The 18,771-nt window shown below is 34.4% G+C and overlaps 1 protein-coding gene across 1 annotated transcript; it reads left to right on the plus strand.

The window, feature by feature from the left end:
* The first annotated feature begins 9,932 nt into the window (after positions 1–9,932).
* On the plus strand, positions 9,933–11,820 carry Prr32 (proline rich 32). Its single transcript, NM_026841.1, has 2 exons — positions 9,933–10,060; positions 10,839–11,820. Exons 1-2 carry the CDS (start codon positions 10,041–10,043, stop codon positions 11,671–11,673), a joined length of 855 nt encoding a protein of 284 aa, NP_081117.1. The 5' UTR covers positions 9,933–10,040; the 3' UTR covers positions 11,674–11,820.
* Positions 11,821–18,771: the final 6,951 nt, after the last annotated feature.

Here is an 18,771-nt window from a genome sequence, read left to right on the forward strand (position 1 = left end):
TCTGTAAAATTGTCCCAGTAAATCAATCTCTCTCTCTCTTTCTCTCTCTCTCTCTCTCTCTCTCTCTCTCTCTCTCTCTCTCTCTCTCTCTCTCTCTCTCTCTGTCTGTCTTTGTCTCTCTCCTCATCTGTCTTTTCTATCTGTTCTCCTTAAAGTTGAGCATATCTTATCTGACACATTCTGTCAAGCCTTTCTTTGATTTGTCACTTTGTCTGCCACTCAATTAGATATTATTTTCAAACATGGATGCTTTCATCTACAAACCATCCCTGATAGGGAATCAAGGTGTATATTGAGGGCATATCCTTTTTCTTAGTGTTTAGTAATTGCAGATATAGGCAATAGGCAGGTAGGAGCATCAAGAAGCATGAATGCACATTGCTTTATGCCTGCATTTTTAATATTCAGTCTCTTTTTCATTCATTCTTTTTCATTAATTATTCTATATATTTACATCTCACATGTGGTCTCTCTTCCTGGTTCTCCCACCTCATCCCTTTAGCATCCATCCTCCTTCTCTGGGGCATCAAGCCTCCTCAGGACCAAGTTTATCTCTTCCACTGAGGTCAGACAAGGCAGTCCTCTGCTACATATGTTGCAGGGGCCATATATGCTCTATGTTAGTGGCTTAGTCTCTGGGAGCTCTGAGGGGTCTGGTTAGTTATTAATGTTGTTCTTTCTATGTGTTTGCAATTCTCTTTAACTCCTTCAGTTCTTCTCCTAACTCTGCAAAGCACTGGAGTCTCTGGACTCATCCCAGTGGTTGGTTGTGGAAATCTGCATCTGTCTCGGTCATGTGCTGGCAAAGCCTCTCAGAGGACAGTCATGCCAGGCTCCTGTCTGCAAGCACATCTTGGCATCAGCAGTAGTGAGAGTTTGGTGTCTGTGCTTCTGTCCTACAGCTCCTCGGGCTTTGATTCTTAGTGGACTTGTAGCATGCAAGCCAGCCTATGTTTGAAGATTCCCCAGTACATGGCATCAGCTTCTGATGTGGACATAGGGGATTTTTCAAACCTTAATGTTGTAGTTCTCAGGTGGGATCTGGGATTCTTGGTCCTAAAGAATTGAGAGCTCTTTGTTTTTTGTTTGTTTGCTTTTTTGTTGTTGTTGTTTTTTTTTTAAACTTTTAAAGAGCATGTTTAATTTATTTATTTTTAATTAATTTTTTTTTTTTTTTTTTTTTTTTTTTTTTTTTTTTTTTTTTTTTTTTTTTTTTTTTTTTTGCCCAACAAAGTGTCACAAAGTTGCAAATGTCTATGCTAAGGTCCTCATTGCATTATCTGATGACACAGTGAAGGTGTTCTTTTTTTTTCCCCCTTTTTTTCTTTTTTATTAGGTATTTTCCTCATTTACATTTCCCATGCTATCCCAAAAGTCCCCATACCCCCCCCCCCCACTCCCCTACCCACCCTTTCCCACTCTTTGGCCTTGGCGTTCCCCTGTACTGGGGCATATAAAGTTTGCAAGTCCAATGGGCCTATTGAGAGCTCTTTGAATTTGTTGTGTCAACCTGGGCCTTTGAATTTTTATTTTTTATTTTTTGGTTTCTTCAACCTTTCATTGCTCTTCAGTCTCTACTCTTTGCCTTCCTTTGAAGTCTTCTGCTGCTTCTATTTTCTTGCCCCGGTCTGGTTTTGATTATTTAGCTGCTTCATTTACAATTGTCAGAAAGATGGATGCCTTGACTGCATCACTCTGCAACACTACCTCCCTGGCTATTGACACTCGAGTTTCTCAGCTTCATGTTTAACTATGCTTGTTCTTTGTTACTGGCTCAGCTCACTTTACTGAGAGTATGCAAGATGACTTGACAGGATAAAAGCGATGGTTCAGCAGTTAAGATTCCATACTACTTTTGCAAAAGACTGGAGTTTTATATTTCAACACTTTTATCATGTAGCTGCCTGTAACTCCAATTTGAGAAGATCTGACTTTCTGCGTACTATCTGCAGGTATTGAACTATATTCACGTGCACAAACCCATAGCACACCAAAATATAAACATATAATGTAATAAATATACATATACAATATTTAATTTAAAAAAATGACCTGAAAGATGTCATTAATTGGCATGAGTACTATAACATTGGAGTCAAGGTAGAAGAGCTGATATTTATTTCTCTTTGCCACCTCACTGAGTCAATATAGCCTGTTTATATGTGTCTTTGGACCACTTGTAGCCTTTCCTATTAGTAGTAACAATAGACATTGAACCTTGTGTTTAGAACTATCACAGCCACAGGTACTAAAGATATCATTTTAGATCAGTGAGAGTCTTTCGTTTCATACCAAGATCAACAATCCCTCTGATAAGCCTCCAGAAGTACTTTCCCTCGGGCCTGAGACAAAATGATTTTAGTGACATTTAGAGTTTATAAAAATTGAACTTTATTGTATAGTGTATTTCTATACAGTTTAGATGTATGAAATACATTTTAATTTATTTTCTGTTTACAATAGTGTTTTTTTGTGATGTAATTCCATATGAAATCCAGGAAAATCTGTGGTTTGATTTCTTTGTTTGTTTTTTGTGTTTGTTTTGTAGTCAGAGACAGTATTTAAACTGAAGATAACAGGGCCCAGGAACATACCAATCGAGTCATTGTCTCACATGAAAATTGGCAAACAGGAAAAATTCTGAAAACTCGAATGTAGTAAAGAAAATTCATAATCAGCACTCCGTTCCTCACCTCAATTTCTCTGATTTAACATTATGGAAGTTGCCCTAGTACCTCCAAAAATGTTTGCAACAGTGGTTCATAAATTATTATACAGCTGTTGAGACTTTTTGTTATTTACCAGAATTGAATTCTACTGTTATCTATTGCTTTTCTTCATTGCTCTTTTCAGTTTCTGGCTCTTCACAATAGTATTTTGATAATGAATTCTTCCCTTAAATAAAAACACATGTCAATTTGTTACACTTAAAAATTATACTTGGAAGACCTGAGCTAATTAAAACATAAAGGAATGACTTTTTATCTATAAATATATAACTGTGGAGTCTTGTGTTTATCCATGTCTTTTTAAATAAACATTTATGTCAGTAACATGGGCAGACAAAATAGTTCAAAAAAGAATTAAGATCAGTCTCTTTGTTAATGTTTTAATTTTGTTTTTCATCAGCAACTTTTCTCCACATGGAATTACAGTCAGTCTGTAAAAGTGTCAAGCCTCCTCCAACAAGCTATCTATTTGACTACTTGAGAAGGGTTTGGGATGGCAGGGGTGGAACAAGTTATTTTTTTCTCTGAGAAAAAGAAACAAATCATTGAGAAAAATCAGTCTTCAAGGTCTGGAATCCAAGCAACCTCCATTCCCCACCCTCTAAGGTTTTCTAATTACCATAGGAACTGTCATGATTACTACAGTGAAACAAAAGGTTTTGAAGCCCAGTTAAATAAGTAGTCAAATAAAAATTGCAATGTATTTATTTACTCTGTTAAATACAACAGTTGATGAAATGTATACAGCAGCAATTATAAAGCTGAACCCAGATTTCATTCTATTTTTAGTGTGGTCAATTCACCTCATCTCAGTGATTAAGGAAATGAAAACTTACATAACCTCTGGATCAAGTCTATGGTGATGCACATGGTAAAACTCAAAATGCGGAAAACTCTCTTGTCCAAGAATTATTACACATAGGTATATTAGCCTAACATGTCAGGTAATTCATAGTTTCCAAAGAAATTTCTATATAAGGCTTAATTCTCTCAAAACTGAAACAGATTTTTAAGGTATTATCATTTGTATTTTCAATGAAAGTAAATATACTTCCATGTATAAAGAAAAATTATACTTTATAGCAAATATATATTTACTATATAACAGTTCCCTTTAAAATAGAGCTTATCACTTAATATCATCTTCTTTGTAATGTTATGTTATAGATAAGGAAAATATGATACACAGAAGTTTACAAATATGTTTCAGTTCACATATTTACTAATTAATGTTACTCAGATTGGAATCTAATTGGGAGCTCTGTTAAAACTCAAGTCACCAAATGTCTAAACCAATTCATCCAAGTGTTTCGTGTTTAGTATATTGTTAAAATACATTCATATGTATTTTCCTCGTTTACATTTTCAATGCTATCCCAAAAGTCCCCCATACCTACCCCCCAATCCCCTACCCACCCACTCTCCCTTTTTGGCCCTGGCGTTCCCCTGTACTGGGGCATATAAAGTTTGCAAGTCCAATGGGCCTCTCTTTCCAGTGATGGCCGACTAGGCCATCTTTTGATACATATGCAGCTAGAGACAAGAGCTCCAGGGTACTGGTTAGTTCATATTGTTGTTCCACGTATAGGGTTGCAGTTCCCTTTAGCTCCTTGGGTACTTTCTCTAGCTCCTCCATTGGGGGCCCTGTGATCCATCCAATAGCTGACTGTGATCATCCACTTCTGTGTTTGCTAGGCCCCGGCATAGTCTCACAAGAGACAGCTATATCTGGGTCCTTTCAGCAAAATCTTGCTAGTGTATGCAATGGTGTCAGCATTTGGAAGCTGATTATGGGATGGATCCCTGGATATGGCAATCACTAGATGGTCCATCCTTTCATCGCAGCTCCAAATTTTGTCTCTGTAACTCCTTCCATGAGTGTTTTGTTCCCATTTCTAAGAAGGGGCAAAGTGTCCACACTCTGCTCTTCGTTCTTCTTGAATTTCATGCGTTTAGCAAATTGTATCTTATATCTTGGGTATCATAAGTTTCTGGGCTAATATCCACTTATCAGTGAGTACATGTTGTGTGCGTTCCTTTGTGACTAGGTTACCTCACTCAGGATGATGCCCTCCAGGTCCATCCATTTGCCTAGGAATTTCATAAATTCATTATTTTTAATAGCTGAGTAGTACTCCATTGTGTAATACTGTAATCTTTACATCTAGATAATTCAACCATGATGATAAGCTTTGTTGTTCCAATATTATTCCTTAAATCTATTACTCAAGAGTTAACTAGTAGTAAAATATTTGATATCTTTATATTTATGTATTTTTATTTTATGTGTGCAGTGTATTGACTTACATGTATGGTATAGTATACTATCTGCATACCCAGGTTCTCATGCCACATAGAAGAGGGTATTAGATACTAACAAATTGAACTACAGATAGTTGAAAGCAGTGATGTGGTTACTTGGAATCAAACTTTGGTACTTTAAGAGTAGTCAGCGCTTTTAAACAACAAACTGTCCAGAAGAGTGATTCTCAGCCTTCCTAATGCTGAGACCCTTAACAGAGTTCCCTGTGTTGTGGTGACACCAACTATATCAACTTTCATTACTACTTCATAATGCTTTATCCTGTAATATTGCAACTGTCATGAATTGTATTGTAAATATCTGATATGCAGATTGTCTCAGGCAAACCCTGTGAAAGGGTTGTTTAACTCAGAGTGGGTGATAAACCACAGGTTCTAGAATCTTGATCCTTCGAAATACTTGTTTCATTGGAAATTTGAGAAGAGGAAATGAATGGATTTGATCAAGTCATACTTATCCATATGTCAGACTCTGAAACTGTGTATTTATTTATCTATCTATTTATTTATTTTTAAGACTGTTGCTGGAAACAAATTTTATCTTTCTGTGTCAATCTGCAATGTGTTTCCATCACTGGAATTTGCTTCTATTCTCAGTTTAATTTCATCTTAATGTAGGTTATACTGATATTATATAATCAAATTCTTCCATTTGTGTCCACTCCAGTATATTTCTGACATGGTCTGCAGTTCTTATCGTTCAGTTGGAATATCAGCAAATGTCCAAGGATTCAGTGACGTTTTGCATCTGTATGAGGCAGAAATTGGAGGTGTAAATATTTCAGCATGGATTATTTCTTCTTTGAAGAACTACCTCTGGATGAATAAAGTTCTAAGTCCACACATTACATATGCTAAAACACACATCTATATGATTTATGAGAACCTCATGGTAAAATAGATGAAGTGCTTTCGTTGATGATCAATAGAGTATCTTTGAATGTTGTTTGCCATTTATTATCTGTGATATCAGAACATTTTTATTTTGTTTACAATTCTGCTTTTGATATCTATAAAATGGATTTATTCACAGTAAATGCCTTAATTTTAATATAAATATTAAGTAGATAAACAGATAAATTCTCAATATATAGCTAATCGTACATAGATTATTATAAACTGTAAGTGTTTTAAAATATGATTCTTGGGCAAGGCATGGTCATGTAGGTTTTTAATATCAGTATTCAGGAAACAGAGGGAGGTAGATTTCTTTGTGTTTAAGACCAGCCTGGTTTATGTAGAAAGTTCTAAGACAGCCAGAAAGATAGAAATAATGAAGAAACTCTGTCTCAAAAATTACTTATCTTTTTTTTTCCTTCTGTGTTTTTCTATACACATAGTGGGAGAGAGGGGAGAATCAAAGCACTAAACTGATCCAGAGTAAGGAACAAATTGAAAATTGCTTTTGCCTACAGTGTTGGTGAGAACCTTACTCTCACCTGTTCATTCCCATGTCTCATCACACAGAGCAACCCGAACAGCTGGCAGTAGAGGGGACAGAATTAGGACTCATGGTTACACAGCAGAATGTTACTATACAGAAAAGAAACACTGTATAGCCTATTCTGGGTTAATGTCATGCTTTTATGACTCCTATGCTTTAATGCACTGAATTAAATAGTTGTACACTCCTAAAATAACTGGTCTAGTTTCTAGGAGTACTTTTTAGACATCCTAAACTTGGATAGTATTCTACAGGCATGGGGACATTTGAAGATGAGTTAAAGGATAGAATTTTCTGACAACTGCCTCCCAGGAGATCAACATGCCAATCTTTTCATCACCTTCTTATTAGCCTGACTGCAACAGAGAGATTGACCCTTGTGTCTCCAGCTCCTGGAATATTTTTTGAAGTAGAAGAGAAAAAGAATATTTTAAATAGTACTTTTCCAGTCCTTATTCAGCTGCAATGTTTCTTTAACAACAACAACAACAACAAACACACACATACACACACACACACACACGTACATACACACACAGAAGACCAGAGTCTGGCAGAAAAGTAAAATTTTAATGACAGCATAGTTACTGAACAAAAACAAACATATATTTACACTTTCCTCAATTAGCATCTGAATAGCACCTCAACAGAGTCTTTGAAAGCTGAGAGTGGTATGGGAAGTGTGACACAAGGAAGAGGCCATGGGTAATGAAATTCTTTAGAGCCTAGCTGATTTCACAACAATGCTAGATTTTGGCAAATTATCATTTTTTTAATTATTTATTTGCACCTTCTCTGAGCAGCTATCTAAACAAATAATAGAAAAAAACATCAATGTTATGACTTCTTATTCAAAGAAACTAAATTGTTTAGGCTGCTTAACAGTTTTTTTTTTTCTGTTTTTATTTTTCTAAAGATAGGTTAGAAATGATTCTAGGTCTTTTTAAAAAATTTTATAAATTTAATTTTTAATCAACTTAATATATCTTGTTTTTTAATTAAATTCAATTTTAGGATTCACTGTCATTAAATATACCATAACACGTGAGATTTTACTAAGTGTGTGGTTGACATCTATCTCTAGATGATCCAAGTAGATCATTGTATTTCTTTTGTATCAAATAGAAGCTTTAGTTCATATTAAAAATCTAAACTATAAAATTTTAATATTATCCTAATTTTTTCACTCACATTTGTTTTGTTCATAAGGTGTATTTTACTCATTTAATCAGATATATGACCATATAAATATATCCAGCATTGAATCACAACAAAGCTTATAATCTCATATGTACTGTGTGGGAACTATTTTAGCAAGCATTATAGATCTGAAGAATAGGTTTCTATTTTGCTTTAAATCATGTAATTAATGTTATCCAATTTGTATTCCACTCAGATTAATAAGTTATTATTTATTTTATAGATAAAATTTTGTTTCCCTAGAAAAATTTAAAAACATTATAGTACTATGGATTACATGTTATTTTATTATCCACACATACCACAGTAATAAATACCTGCAATAATTAAGCACTGTAAGTAATGTGTGAACATCTTCTAAGGTATAATATTACTTATTACCTAATGGATGTTTACAGTTTTCCGGTGTCACAGGCTGGCAATCTTCTCACTTACTTGGGCTTTATTAGTTATCCTTTTCTTTCATGAATCCCAATTAAGATGATATCTAATTGAACAAGCATTAAGTAGGTTCTGAGTTCTTTAATATCATTATTCAGATGAAACCATTAAATCCCTCATACAGAAAGTCTATATGTAAGTATGAATTACTAAGAATTAGTAGGCATTAAGGGTTATATTTTCCTCTGTGTGATAAGGGCTAAATGAAGTTTAAAGTTCTATCATAGTGCTAATAGTAAGTTTTCTTTTACATGAGGAAAAGGAGTAAATTGAAGCTAGCATAAACTGAAACTGGAAACCAAAAGATTGCTTAATACTAAACCATGCTAGGCAAGTGACCAGGTTCCCCTGGGAAAGGTGTTGGGAACATGTCACTTTCGTGTTTCAATGGTATAAAAGCATTCAATAGCATACGAAGAAAGAGACAAGGTATCCTGGCAGGAAGATACATCCTGAAAGTCCCAAAAGATCCTTTCCATGATGAGTTATGTTATTTCTAGCAGTGACCATCCTTTGCATTGGCACTCCCCCTCTTATCTCTATCATCCAGATAAATATCAGAACACATAATATTCAAATGCCCTTTTTCTTTTCTTAATGAAAACAATAAAGTATATATTACTTAAAATATAGCAGGATGTACTCATTGATTTTTGGATAAAGAACAGATGATTTTCAAAGTTTGGTTTTTTATTAAATATTTTCTTCATTTACATTTCAAATGCTTATCCCCTTTCCTAGTTTTCTCTCCAAAAGTCCCCTATACCCTCCCCCCACCCTGCTCCCCAACTCACCTACTCCTGCTTCCTGGCCAAGATTTAGTTTTACATGTGAATTTTAGGTACAATGGAAGAAGTGATCTAAGTTGGTGGCATTAAAAATTATTGTAATCTTATGACCTCTGTATTTTCACAGCAATTATTCCATAGGAAAGTATGCCTAGTAAAAGGGGGGAAAAACAGGTGATATTTCTGTTGGAAGGATCAAAACTGCTACCTGCAAAAGAGTTTGAAGGCAAAATGTGGTCAACTACTCATAAAACTGTGATACACATTATAGCATTTATCCTTCTGCCACACTGAAACGTCTGCCTGGCTCCATTTTAGGAAAAGCACAGTCACATATACACACATAGACAGATAATAAACTATAATCTAGTATGAAGCAAAGGACTATAGTACACAAAAGCAAAGTCCACAATAATTATCATGGAAGATTTTCATAATGCTTTTTTGTTTCATGGTCAAAAGTTGACAGTTTAGCTCACTAATCCCTATTCTTCACAATATTAATATGACTTTCCAAGCAAGGTACTCATATTGCATAATAAGCATTGAGTATTATACAAAGTAATAATAATAAATAAAATATGTGTCTACACATCATGTGATATTTGAACACTCTCTTTTATAAAGAATGTCCAGAAATAACTTTGGACAAAAGATAATGCTTCGTCAAACAAAAATAAGAGAAGCTTAAAAATGATAAACAATAATAAGAACTTTAAAAGAGAGAAACAAATCATGCCTATATGACTTTTAAACCCTGTTTGAAATATTTTCTCATTCCAACTAGTCTGTAGCAGAGTTGATTTAGGAAGTGTCTTTTGTGTCCAACTGTTATTCTGTCAAAAGCAGTTCCACATTTAGCTTTGAAGGAGTATACAGATTTATCCCTTCCCTGTTCCCTGTTGTCTGCCTTCCTCACTCCTTTGCCTAGCAACTGATGACTTCACTAATAGAACTCTGAGTATGGAATAATGCAGTTGGTTCCTGCCTTCATTCCAGTTGCCAAACCTCTCTGAGGCAGAAGCAAAGATCACTTCTCCAGACTACTCGGCTGGTGCTGGTGTTCAGCTGGTTTGCTCTTCCATCTCATGAAAGTAATCTTTATCCTATTTCTACATGGCTTGTACTGAAAATGGGTAAGTATAAAACTGAGTTCCACTCAGTTAAATTTGAAGGCAAAAGATTATTTTGTTGTTATTAATGTGTTTACTATGGCAAGGACAAGAGGATCAGAAGGTAAAAGTTAAAGAAATGTAATTGTAGATAATATTATGAATTGTAAGCATCAAAAACATTAACGATTGTAAATGTAAGATTGAAATGAAAGTTACAAAGCCCTAAACATTAGGGCTATATCATGGGGAAATTGTTGCTCTAATAGATCTTGATGTAGATTAAAAGAAGAAATTTTAATAAAGTTTGTTTAGAATATGTGATGAATCATAAAGAAAGAAGCAGAATGTTTAAAGAGAATGACTAATCTTCCTTTGACTTCTGTAATAGAATGTAATGCTGAGTTCCTGTGCCAACTCCCCAGAGACTTCTCATAACATTCCTGCCAGAATCAGAATTCTGAGCTTAGTGGGTTATAGATCTTGTAAGGACTTGACAGAGCTGTTACTTTCTGTCAACTGGGAAGGAAATAGGCATTTTTACTACCTTTGATTGATAAGGAATTAAACAGGCACAGAGGGCAGCCATTATGGGAGATCATGTACTAAAAGTGACTTCTGACTTTGTTTGTTGGTGAGGGAGGGGAGTGTCAGAAGGCTAGGAAAATGTTTATATGACTATATGGAGGGAAAACCTATACTCCTTTATTTCCTATGTTTGTGAAATACAATCACATGCTAGAAATATTTGCTGGGTAATGTATTTCCATTTTATTTGAATTTTCATTTCTGTTTTTGTTAGGCTTGCAGGGCATAGCCATTCACCCATAATAGTTCCTGTGGATAAAAACAGAAGCAAGGAGACATGCCACAATGTGCAGCTCCGCTCTCTGAGTTCCATGTTGAAGGATGATGAGGATGATGCAGATGTCTGGACCCGCCCTCCTGTCTCCTTGAGACCTCCCTTCAATGTGCCAAGAACAGGAGCCCGCATTCCTCAAAATCCAAGAGCTCCAAGACACCCTCTTACACTAACACCTGCTATTGAGGAAGAGTCCCTAGCAACAGCAGAAATAAACAGCTCAGAGGGCCTGGAGAGCCAGAGCCAGAAGGGACATGATTCTATTAATATGTCCCAAGAATTCTCTGGAAGCCCTATGGCACTGATGATCGGAGGCCCAAGAGTTGGTAGCAGGGTTCTTGAGAGAAGTGGAAATAACTCAAAGCCATATATTCCTGTGCCTAGATCCCAGGGCTTCTTTCCACCAAGGGGTTCACAGTCACGAGGTCCTCCATATATCCCTACGCTTAGATCAGGGATAATGATGGAAGTGACTCCAGGAAATGCTAGAATGGCAAACAGAGGCAACATGGCTCATGTTTCTTTCCCACTGGGTAGCCCAAGGCACCCTATGGATAATTGGCAACAGAGTCCTTCTCTCCCTTTGTCACCCAGTATTACAGGCTTACCTTGCTCTTCTGCTCATTGCTTTCTGCCTCCCCAAGCTCCAGCATTCAATCCATTTCCTGTGATGCCTACTGCTTTTGCTTCTCCACTGCGATTTGGTCCTCCCCTTTTGCCTTATGTTTTTCATTACAACACTGGAGCAATGTACCCTCCTCCATACTTAAACTAGAGAGTTTGCAAAGAGAAAAAGGGTTGGGGAAAGAGTTGAACATTACTCACTTTCTTCATATATAAAATTCTCTATCCTTTTACATTTTGTTTAGCACTAATGTGCCTTATGTATTTAGAGATCTAATAAAGATTCCACAATTTTAAATGTTCTAGCTTATTTTTTAAACCAAAACCTTAATGTTTGTTGTCTGTGTTTCAGGAAATTAGTGTATATATATATATGTATATATACACTAGCATTTCCTACAGAGCTTACTTGAATCATTATCATTGTTTGCCCCTGACTGGTGCTGCAATGTGACTCTGGAAAAATAGCAATGGGGACCTTGTTAGCAAAGTCTAGAGTCTGTAATTTCTACATGCCTAAAGCTAGGATGGTTGCTCAAATTTGGATGAATGCTTTAAGGTAACTTTCACAGTGACAGGAAAGAGTCTGCAGAATCCGAAAAGATGCACAGAAAATAGAATGAGTCACCTGGGAAAATGTATCTTGATGATATCTAACTCAAATCCACCCTCTACTCTGCCTGGACAGAGAAAACATTTAATAATCAGATAAAATAGGGATAAATGATCATAAAATCAGGAAAAGTCATATTTCAGGGATTCTACTTGAAGTAGGATCAGTCATTTACATTCTCAATTTTGGTAAACATATGGTTTGATACACAAAATTTTGGAGAGAGAGTTGGGGAGAACAAGGTTTCTTATCCTTTCTTAGAAGAAGAATCATAATTTTTAATTACAGATATAAATATCTTAAGTGGAATAATTCTCTCAAATATTGCTATGTTTTCTATGACATCTCTATTGGAATGAATACTTGAAAATATATCAAAGCACCCAGATAGTAACATGGGCAAAATCAAGTAACAGTGATGTGGACATTGAATACAGGGTTCAAGGATAGCCACTTTGAACTATAATTTAATATCTCGTGGTGGCCTACACAATGACAAAATTGGAAATGTTTCTGAAGAATACTTAAGATGAACATGTGTCACATGCAGTACTATATGTGGTAGAGTAGGTATAAAAAGATATAAACCGCTGATGTGAATGATTCTTATTGGAAAGCAAAATAATTAATATATTTTAATAGTATTATTAGGTCCTTGCGACTGCAACCATCCAAAAAGCACAAGGTTCTGTGGGGTTTCTTTTTCTCCATTTATCTCATAATACATTACAATAAGTGTGCATGCTGCAGTATAATTGTATTCAGAAACATCTGCGTGGTGCTTGATGGCATTTCCTTTTCTCTCTTTATGTCCTGAAGCTGGAAGAGTTCCATCAGATCACTGTGGCCAGGTCAGCAGGAATACTCAGCAAAATGTTTAACAGCTGCTCACTATGAGGTAGCTTAGTTTTAGCATTCCAAACACTTATTGAATTTTCAGGCTTATTGAGCAGGAGACTGGGACAGGCTTATTGCCATACAAATTTTTTTGAACCAGATGTTAAAAGATTTTTTGGACAAGAAATCAAGTTGTTTTTTTGAAAGCCAGTGCTGTTTCTCCAGAGATTTCCCAAAGGATACAGTGGATGACAACAAGAAAGGGTCTCCTTTCCTTGGCAAAGGGAATTCTTTGGATATGTGCTAAAAAAAAAGAAGCTATGTACAATTACACCAATCTGTGACAAAAATACTATAACAAAAAGTGCTATAATACATAATACAGTCTGCTCTTTTACAACTCTGTTCCCCATTTCCTAACACTCTTTATGTGTTTATTAGTTTTTATGTCATTTCTGAACACTGAACACATACTAGGAATCAAAGAATAACTATCAGCAAAATGAGGCATTGAGGTTATATTTTTGCTTTTGCATTGCAGGATAAACGTGTTTTTCTTATTGTATTTAGAGCTTGGTGGCCACATAACACGCTTCAAATGCACACAAGTGTCAAAAAGCCTGGGGTTCTGCTCCCACATGCAAGGAAAATAAAAATATTTGTGTTTATTCATGGCTTCTATAGAGAATCCTGAGTCACATTGTTATCACAATGACAAAAATACTTTTTCTTTTTCTTTTTTCCTTTATTAATAATTGTATTTGTTTACATTTTAAATGTTATCCACCTTCCCAGTCTTCCCTCCATACCCCTGCCTTTTGCCTCTAAGAGGATACTCCTCCACCCATCTACTCCTGCCTGACCCCTCTAGCATCCTCCTTCTCTGGGGAATCAAGCCTCCACAGGACGAAGTGCCTCCCCTCTCATTGATGGCAGATGAGGCAGTCCTCAGCTATATATATAGCTGGAGCCATGAGTCCCTCCATGTATACTCTTTGGTTGGTGGTTTAGTCCCTGAGAACTCTGAGGTGACCTACAAAAAATATTTTAAAAACAGATTAATTTGCTTAAAAGTACAATTTCTAAATTATTGATTCATCTTGAGCCAATAGTAATCCTATTTCATTATGATAAATGCTCACAATGGCATATTTAAGTCTCCTGACTATATATTTTTTCTTTATGTCTTACACTGTGGTTGAGCTGTTCCTGAATGAAAAAGCAAAAGATAAGCAGGAACAAAGTAGTTTTTCCCTGTTAATAATGTGAATGGGTGAAGTATTTTCTATTCTAAATAACAGCAATGTCACAAGAAGATTAATGTTAAATTGTTTATTAAAGTTCTCACTGCATTCTTATAAACTATGCCAGTTAAATTTTAATGTCCTATATAGTCTGGGAGATACATGGTAGAACATGAACTTTGTAATATCTCTATGTATTTTCACTGTTTATAATATTTATAGTCTAGACAAAATATGTGTACATGTTACTAATCAAAGCACAGAAAACCAGGTATTAAACTTCAAAATAAAAAAAAATATGACTTACACATTATCTAAATTGGGATGATTTTATAATTATACCTCATTATTCAGAAAATTAACAAGAACAGTAAATAAGTCCAGTTACTTAACATTTTCTGGAGAGTTACATTTTGTTTCATATAAAATCCTTCATCCACAGTGGATGGTTTCAATAAATAAACAAGAGTGATTATATATATATATATATATATATATATATATATATATATACAGAGGATAGAGTTTATTCTGTAACAATCATATCAAAGTACAACCATTGCTTTACATTATTATTCCTGAAAGATCTTGATTGTCAAAAGTTCTAAATGTATATTCAGGGTCAGTGGTTCTCATTGACGTTATCTAGCTAAAACTAGGGAGAAAATAAATTATAGACAAGCAAAAAGTACTATGCTTCATCATAGGGTAATCCCATAGACAACCCAACATATTGCTCAGCTGCTTTATAATGAGACAGAACTGAAAGTTCTAAAAAGAAAATGATACTACAAAATTGTGTTAAATGACCAATTTTTGTCTCTACTTTCCTATGCTGGTATTCCTTTTTGTTTGCGTTATACAGAGATTATACAATGTACCTCAGATTGAATTTAAACTTCCCAAAATCCTCCTCAAATCTGAAATTACAGGTGTTTGTCACAACATCCAGTTTCTTCTTTTGTCCGTAATAATCAAATATATATTAATATAATATCATCATATATATCAGATACTATACATAATATATCCTATTTCATGTTATGTTATATATTATATATTATGTTATCTTTTATATGTAATGCATCATGTTTCATGTGTCATATAGTATTGGTTAAATAAATCTTAGATTTGCACACTCAAATGCATTGCCAGATACATGAAAACATAAATCTGGCATATAAATGGGATTTAATGTAATGTTTTGGCATACATATATATTATATACTGGACATTACAAATGTTTTTTTCTGCCATTTTGAGAAATACTGTGCATAATTGGAATCTATAACTAAAGCACCATACAACAGAACTCCAAAATCTTTCAGCTATCCCTTAATATCCATTGATTAAATATTTCCACAATGGCTTCTCCCTATGAATCTGTCCAACTTCTGGTAAGTAGTCCTTATCAGCTTTAATTGCACCAATTTATTTAGATTGTGTTTACAAATGAGATCACTTATCTATGTCTGACTTTTTCCTATCATTTTCTCTAGTTCATTTCATCTGGTGAAAATGATAGGCTTTCAGTTTATCTGACTGAATGATCTTTCATTTTGTAAACCTGCAGTATTTCCTTTAAGTATTGGGAAGTGTGCCATCATGCACAAAAAACTGAATATTTCTCTTCATTATACTGATTTCATTTACTTTCCATTTAAATGAAATTAGTGAAAATTCTGAGTCATATAGAAATCTTAGTTTTAAGTTTTTGAAGTTCTTAGCATGCTGTTTTCTGAAAATATTGCACTAAATTATAATCCTTTCAACAATGTATAAGGCTTTTTTCTTTTTTCAACCTTCCTCCAATGCTTACTACATTTGGTATATATATTTCAAAATAATTATTCTTACTTGGAGGAAGTGATGTATGATATCTCATTGAGGATTTGATTTTTCTAATATTCAATGATTCTAAACACGAAGCATTTTCTGAACTGTCTTTGGAGACTATTGGTATTTTATTTTATATTGAGTTTTTGTATTTGGGTTATTGTTCTTTTCGAGTTCCTTATATATTCTAGATAATCTCTACTTGTCATAGGTAATATTTTTAAATATTTTATTTCATTCTTCAGACAGTCACTTCACTGATGGTTTCTATTTGGTACTTAAAGTTAGATTGACTCAGTTACATTTGAGGGCTATGTATCTGAACTCCAGTCCATGGAGCCATCTCCCCAACATCAGATATGTTGTCATCTTTCTTAAATAAAATTGAACCATTGCGACTTCTCACAGACATATGAATATTTAATTACAACTCATGGAAGATCAAGGTATCTTTCAGTCCTCATATGAAAGACTTCTATTTGAGGTAGATACAGATCAACATTGAGAAGAGCAGCTGACCAATGTGCAGATATTAAGGAACTTCAAAATACTCAGCTCTCAAACTTCACATATAAACTTAAAATCATTTGAGACATCATGCACAAGACATGGATGAGGCCAAATTCTACAATAAAAATAGGTCCTTGAACATTCAGTCTGTCCCTTAGCCATGGATAATTATCTGCTGGGAGGCGAGACTGATTACTCTAAGTTTATTCTCAGGTACATTGACCAACTTCCAGTGTAAGAATACACATCAAAAAAAAATATTGGGCTGAACAAATTATTGATATTTTTAAACCAACAAACAAACATATACTTAAATGAACAAACAAATAAATAATTGGCAAATGGGTTGGAGAGATGGCTCTACAGTTAAGTATTCTTGCTTTTGCAGAGGAATCTGATATTGTTGTGTTTGCCCATGTGGTAGCACATAAGCCTCTGTACCACAATGTTCAGGGTATATGTATGTAGCTTTCTTCTCAACCCCATGGGTATAGCACCCATGCAGTATACTTACATACACTGAGGAAAAACACTAAAAACTATATAAAAGCCAACCTTACTTTTTTCTTTTCTATTGAAAAAATGATGTCCTGATCACAATATGCCCTGATCAAAGTCTTCCCTCAATAACTTAGCCTATGTTCTTTGCAACTACTCACCCACCCAAATCTACACCCTTTCTTTCTCTCTCTCATTAGAAAAAAATAAGTAAATAAACAAAAATTCAAATAAACAAGTATGAAATAAAAACTAAATAAAAAATACATTTTAGTAAATGGGACAAACATAGGAAGGAAGGAAGGAAGGAAGGAAGGAAGGAAGGAAGGAAGGAAGAAGGAAGGAAGGTAGACCTGGGAATAGATGGTGGCATGAATATGATCAAAGAATGTTGCATTAAACTCTCAACAAGGTAATAAAAATGTAAAAGTAATTAAACATTTGCATACTATAATTTTTTAGAAAAGCATAAACTAAAATTAAGAATCTAAGGACAGCAACAAAATATTTTTTAAAAGTCTCAATATCTCAGATTTTCAAGGAAATTCCAAGTAACATTTAATTTGATAAAAGTCATTTCACTATTTTTTTTAACTAATGGATAAGTATTTTTCTGGAAGCAAATTCACTGTATTCTCAATGGAGAAATTACCTTTTCTGAAATAGAATAATATATGCCCAGCAAATCTATCAGCCCCAAAATTAAGGGCTTTGGGCATACTATAGTGTTTGGTAATATAATTTTCTGTAAAATACCCACTGGTTACTGGCTTTTTCTAACATTCACATTATAAAAAGCTTTGACATTCAGACAATGGTTATTGATGGACAGTGTTTGTGCATCTAAGAAAAGGAAAACCAGATGGGGGAAAGAGAGATGTTAAAAATAGAGAGGGGTGGAGACATTGTCACTTAAGAAGAGATGGAATTCTTTAGAGTAGAGAACAGCTGCAAACTTGAATAGCTGTAGGAAAATAATAAATTTGGATATGGCAGAATGTAAAGTGATGACTGTAGCAGTTTGGAAAAATTATGTGTCATATAATATGAGGTTTATCATAGAAAAGGGCATATGTAGAAACCACATATTTGACAGGGTAGGGATTAGGTGATTAGAGAAACTCTACCCAGCCTTCCTAAAAATGAGTGTATCTCAGTTGCTTCATTCCTTCCTATAAATATCATCTTTCCTTAGACAGAAGTCACTCTCATATTCCTTATGTGAAACTGGTAGCACTTTATGGCTTAGGTTTCATTAATCCCCTAAATTAGCCTTGGCAAACAAACATAATATCACGAAGGTCAGTTTTATTAATTAAGTAGAAGGGTAAAGAATTAGATTTAAATAGAATAATTTTCTCATCAAGTTCATAAATACAATAGGGCTTGAAGAATTCACTTCTTAAACTACAGGATTTTCCTTCTAGTGAAGTTTATAATTTTCAATTTTCCTTTTTAGTCATCCCATTAACTCATAACTCTAAGAGGCAGTTTCTGACTTTATGCACATTCTCTTAGAGGTAGTATTCATATATACTTCAGGTATATTATATTTTGCGTTGCATTAATCATACGTTATATACAATGGATAACAAGCCATGTACATCATACAATAATAGAAGACAATATTTAATACCTTAGATAAAGATTAGTTATTCATAGATAAAATATATATTATTAATGAGTCGAAGTTTTAGGAAAATAGTCAAAC

This window comes from Mus musculus, chromosome X, assembly GCF_000001635.26.
Source record: "Mus musculus strain C57BL/6J chromosome X, GRCm38.p6 C57BL/6J".
NCBI lineage: Eukaryota > Metazoa > Chordata > Mammalia > Rodentia > Muridae > Mus > Mus musculus.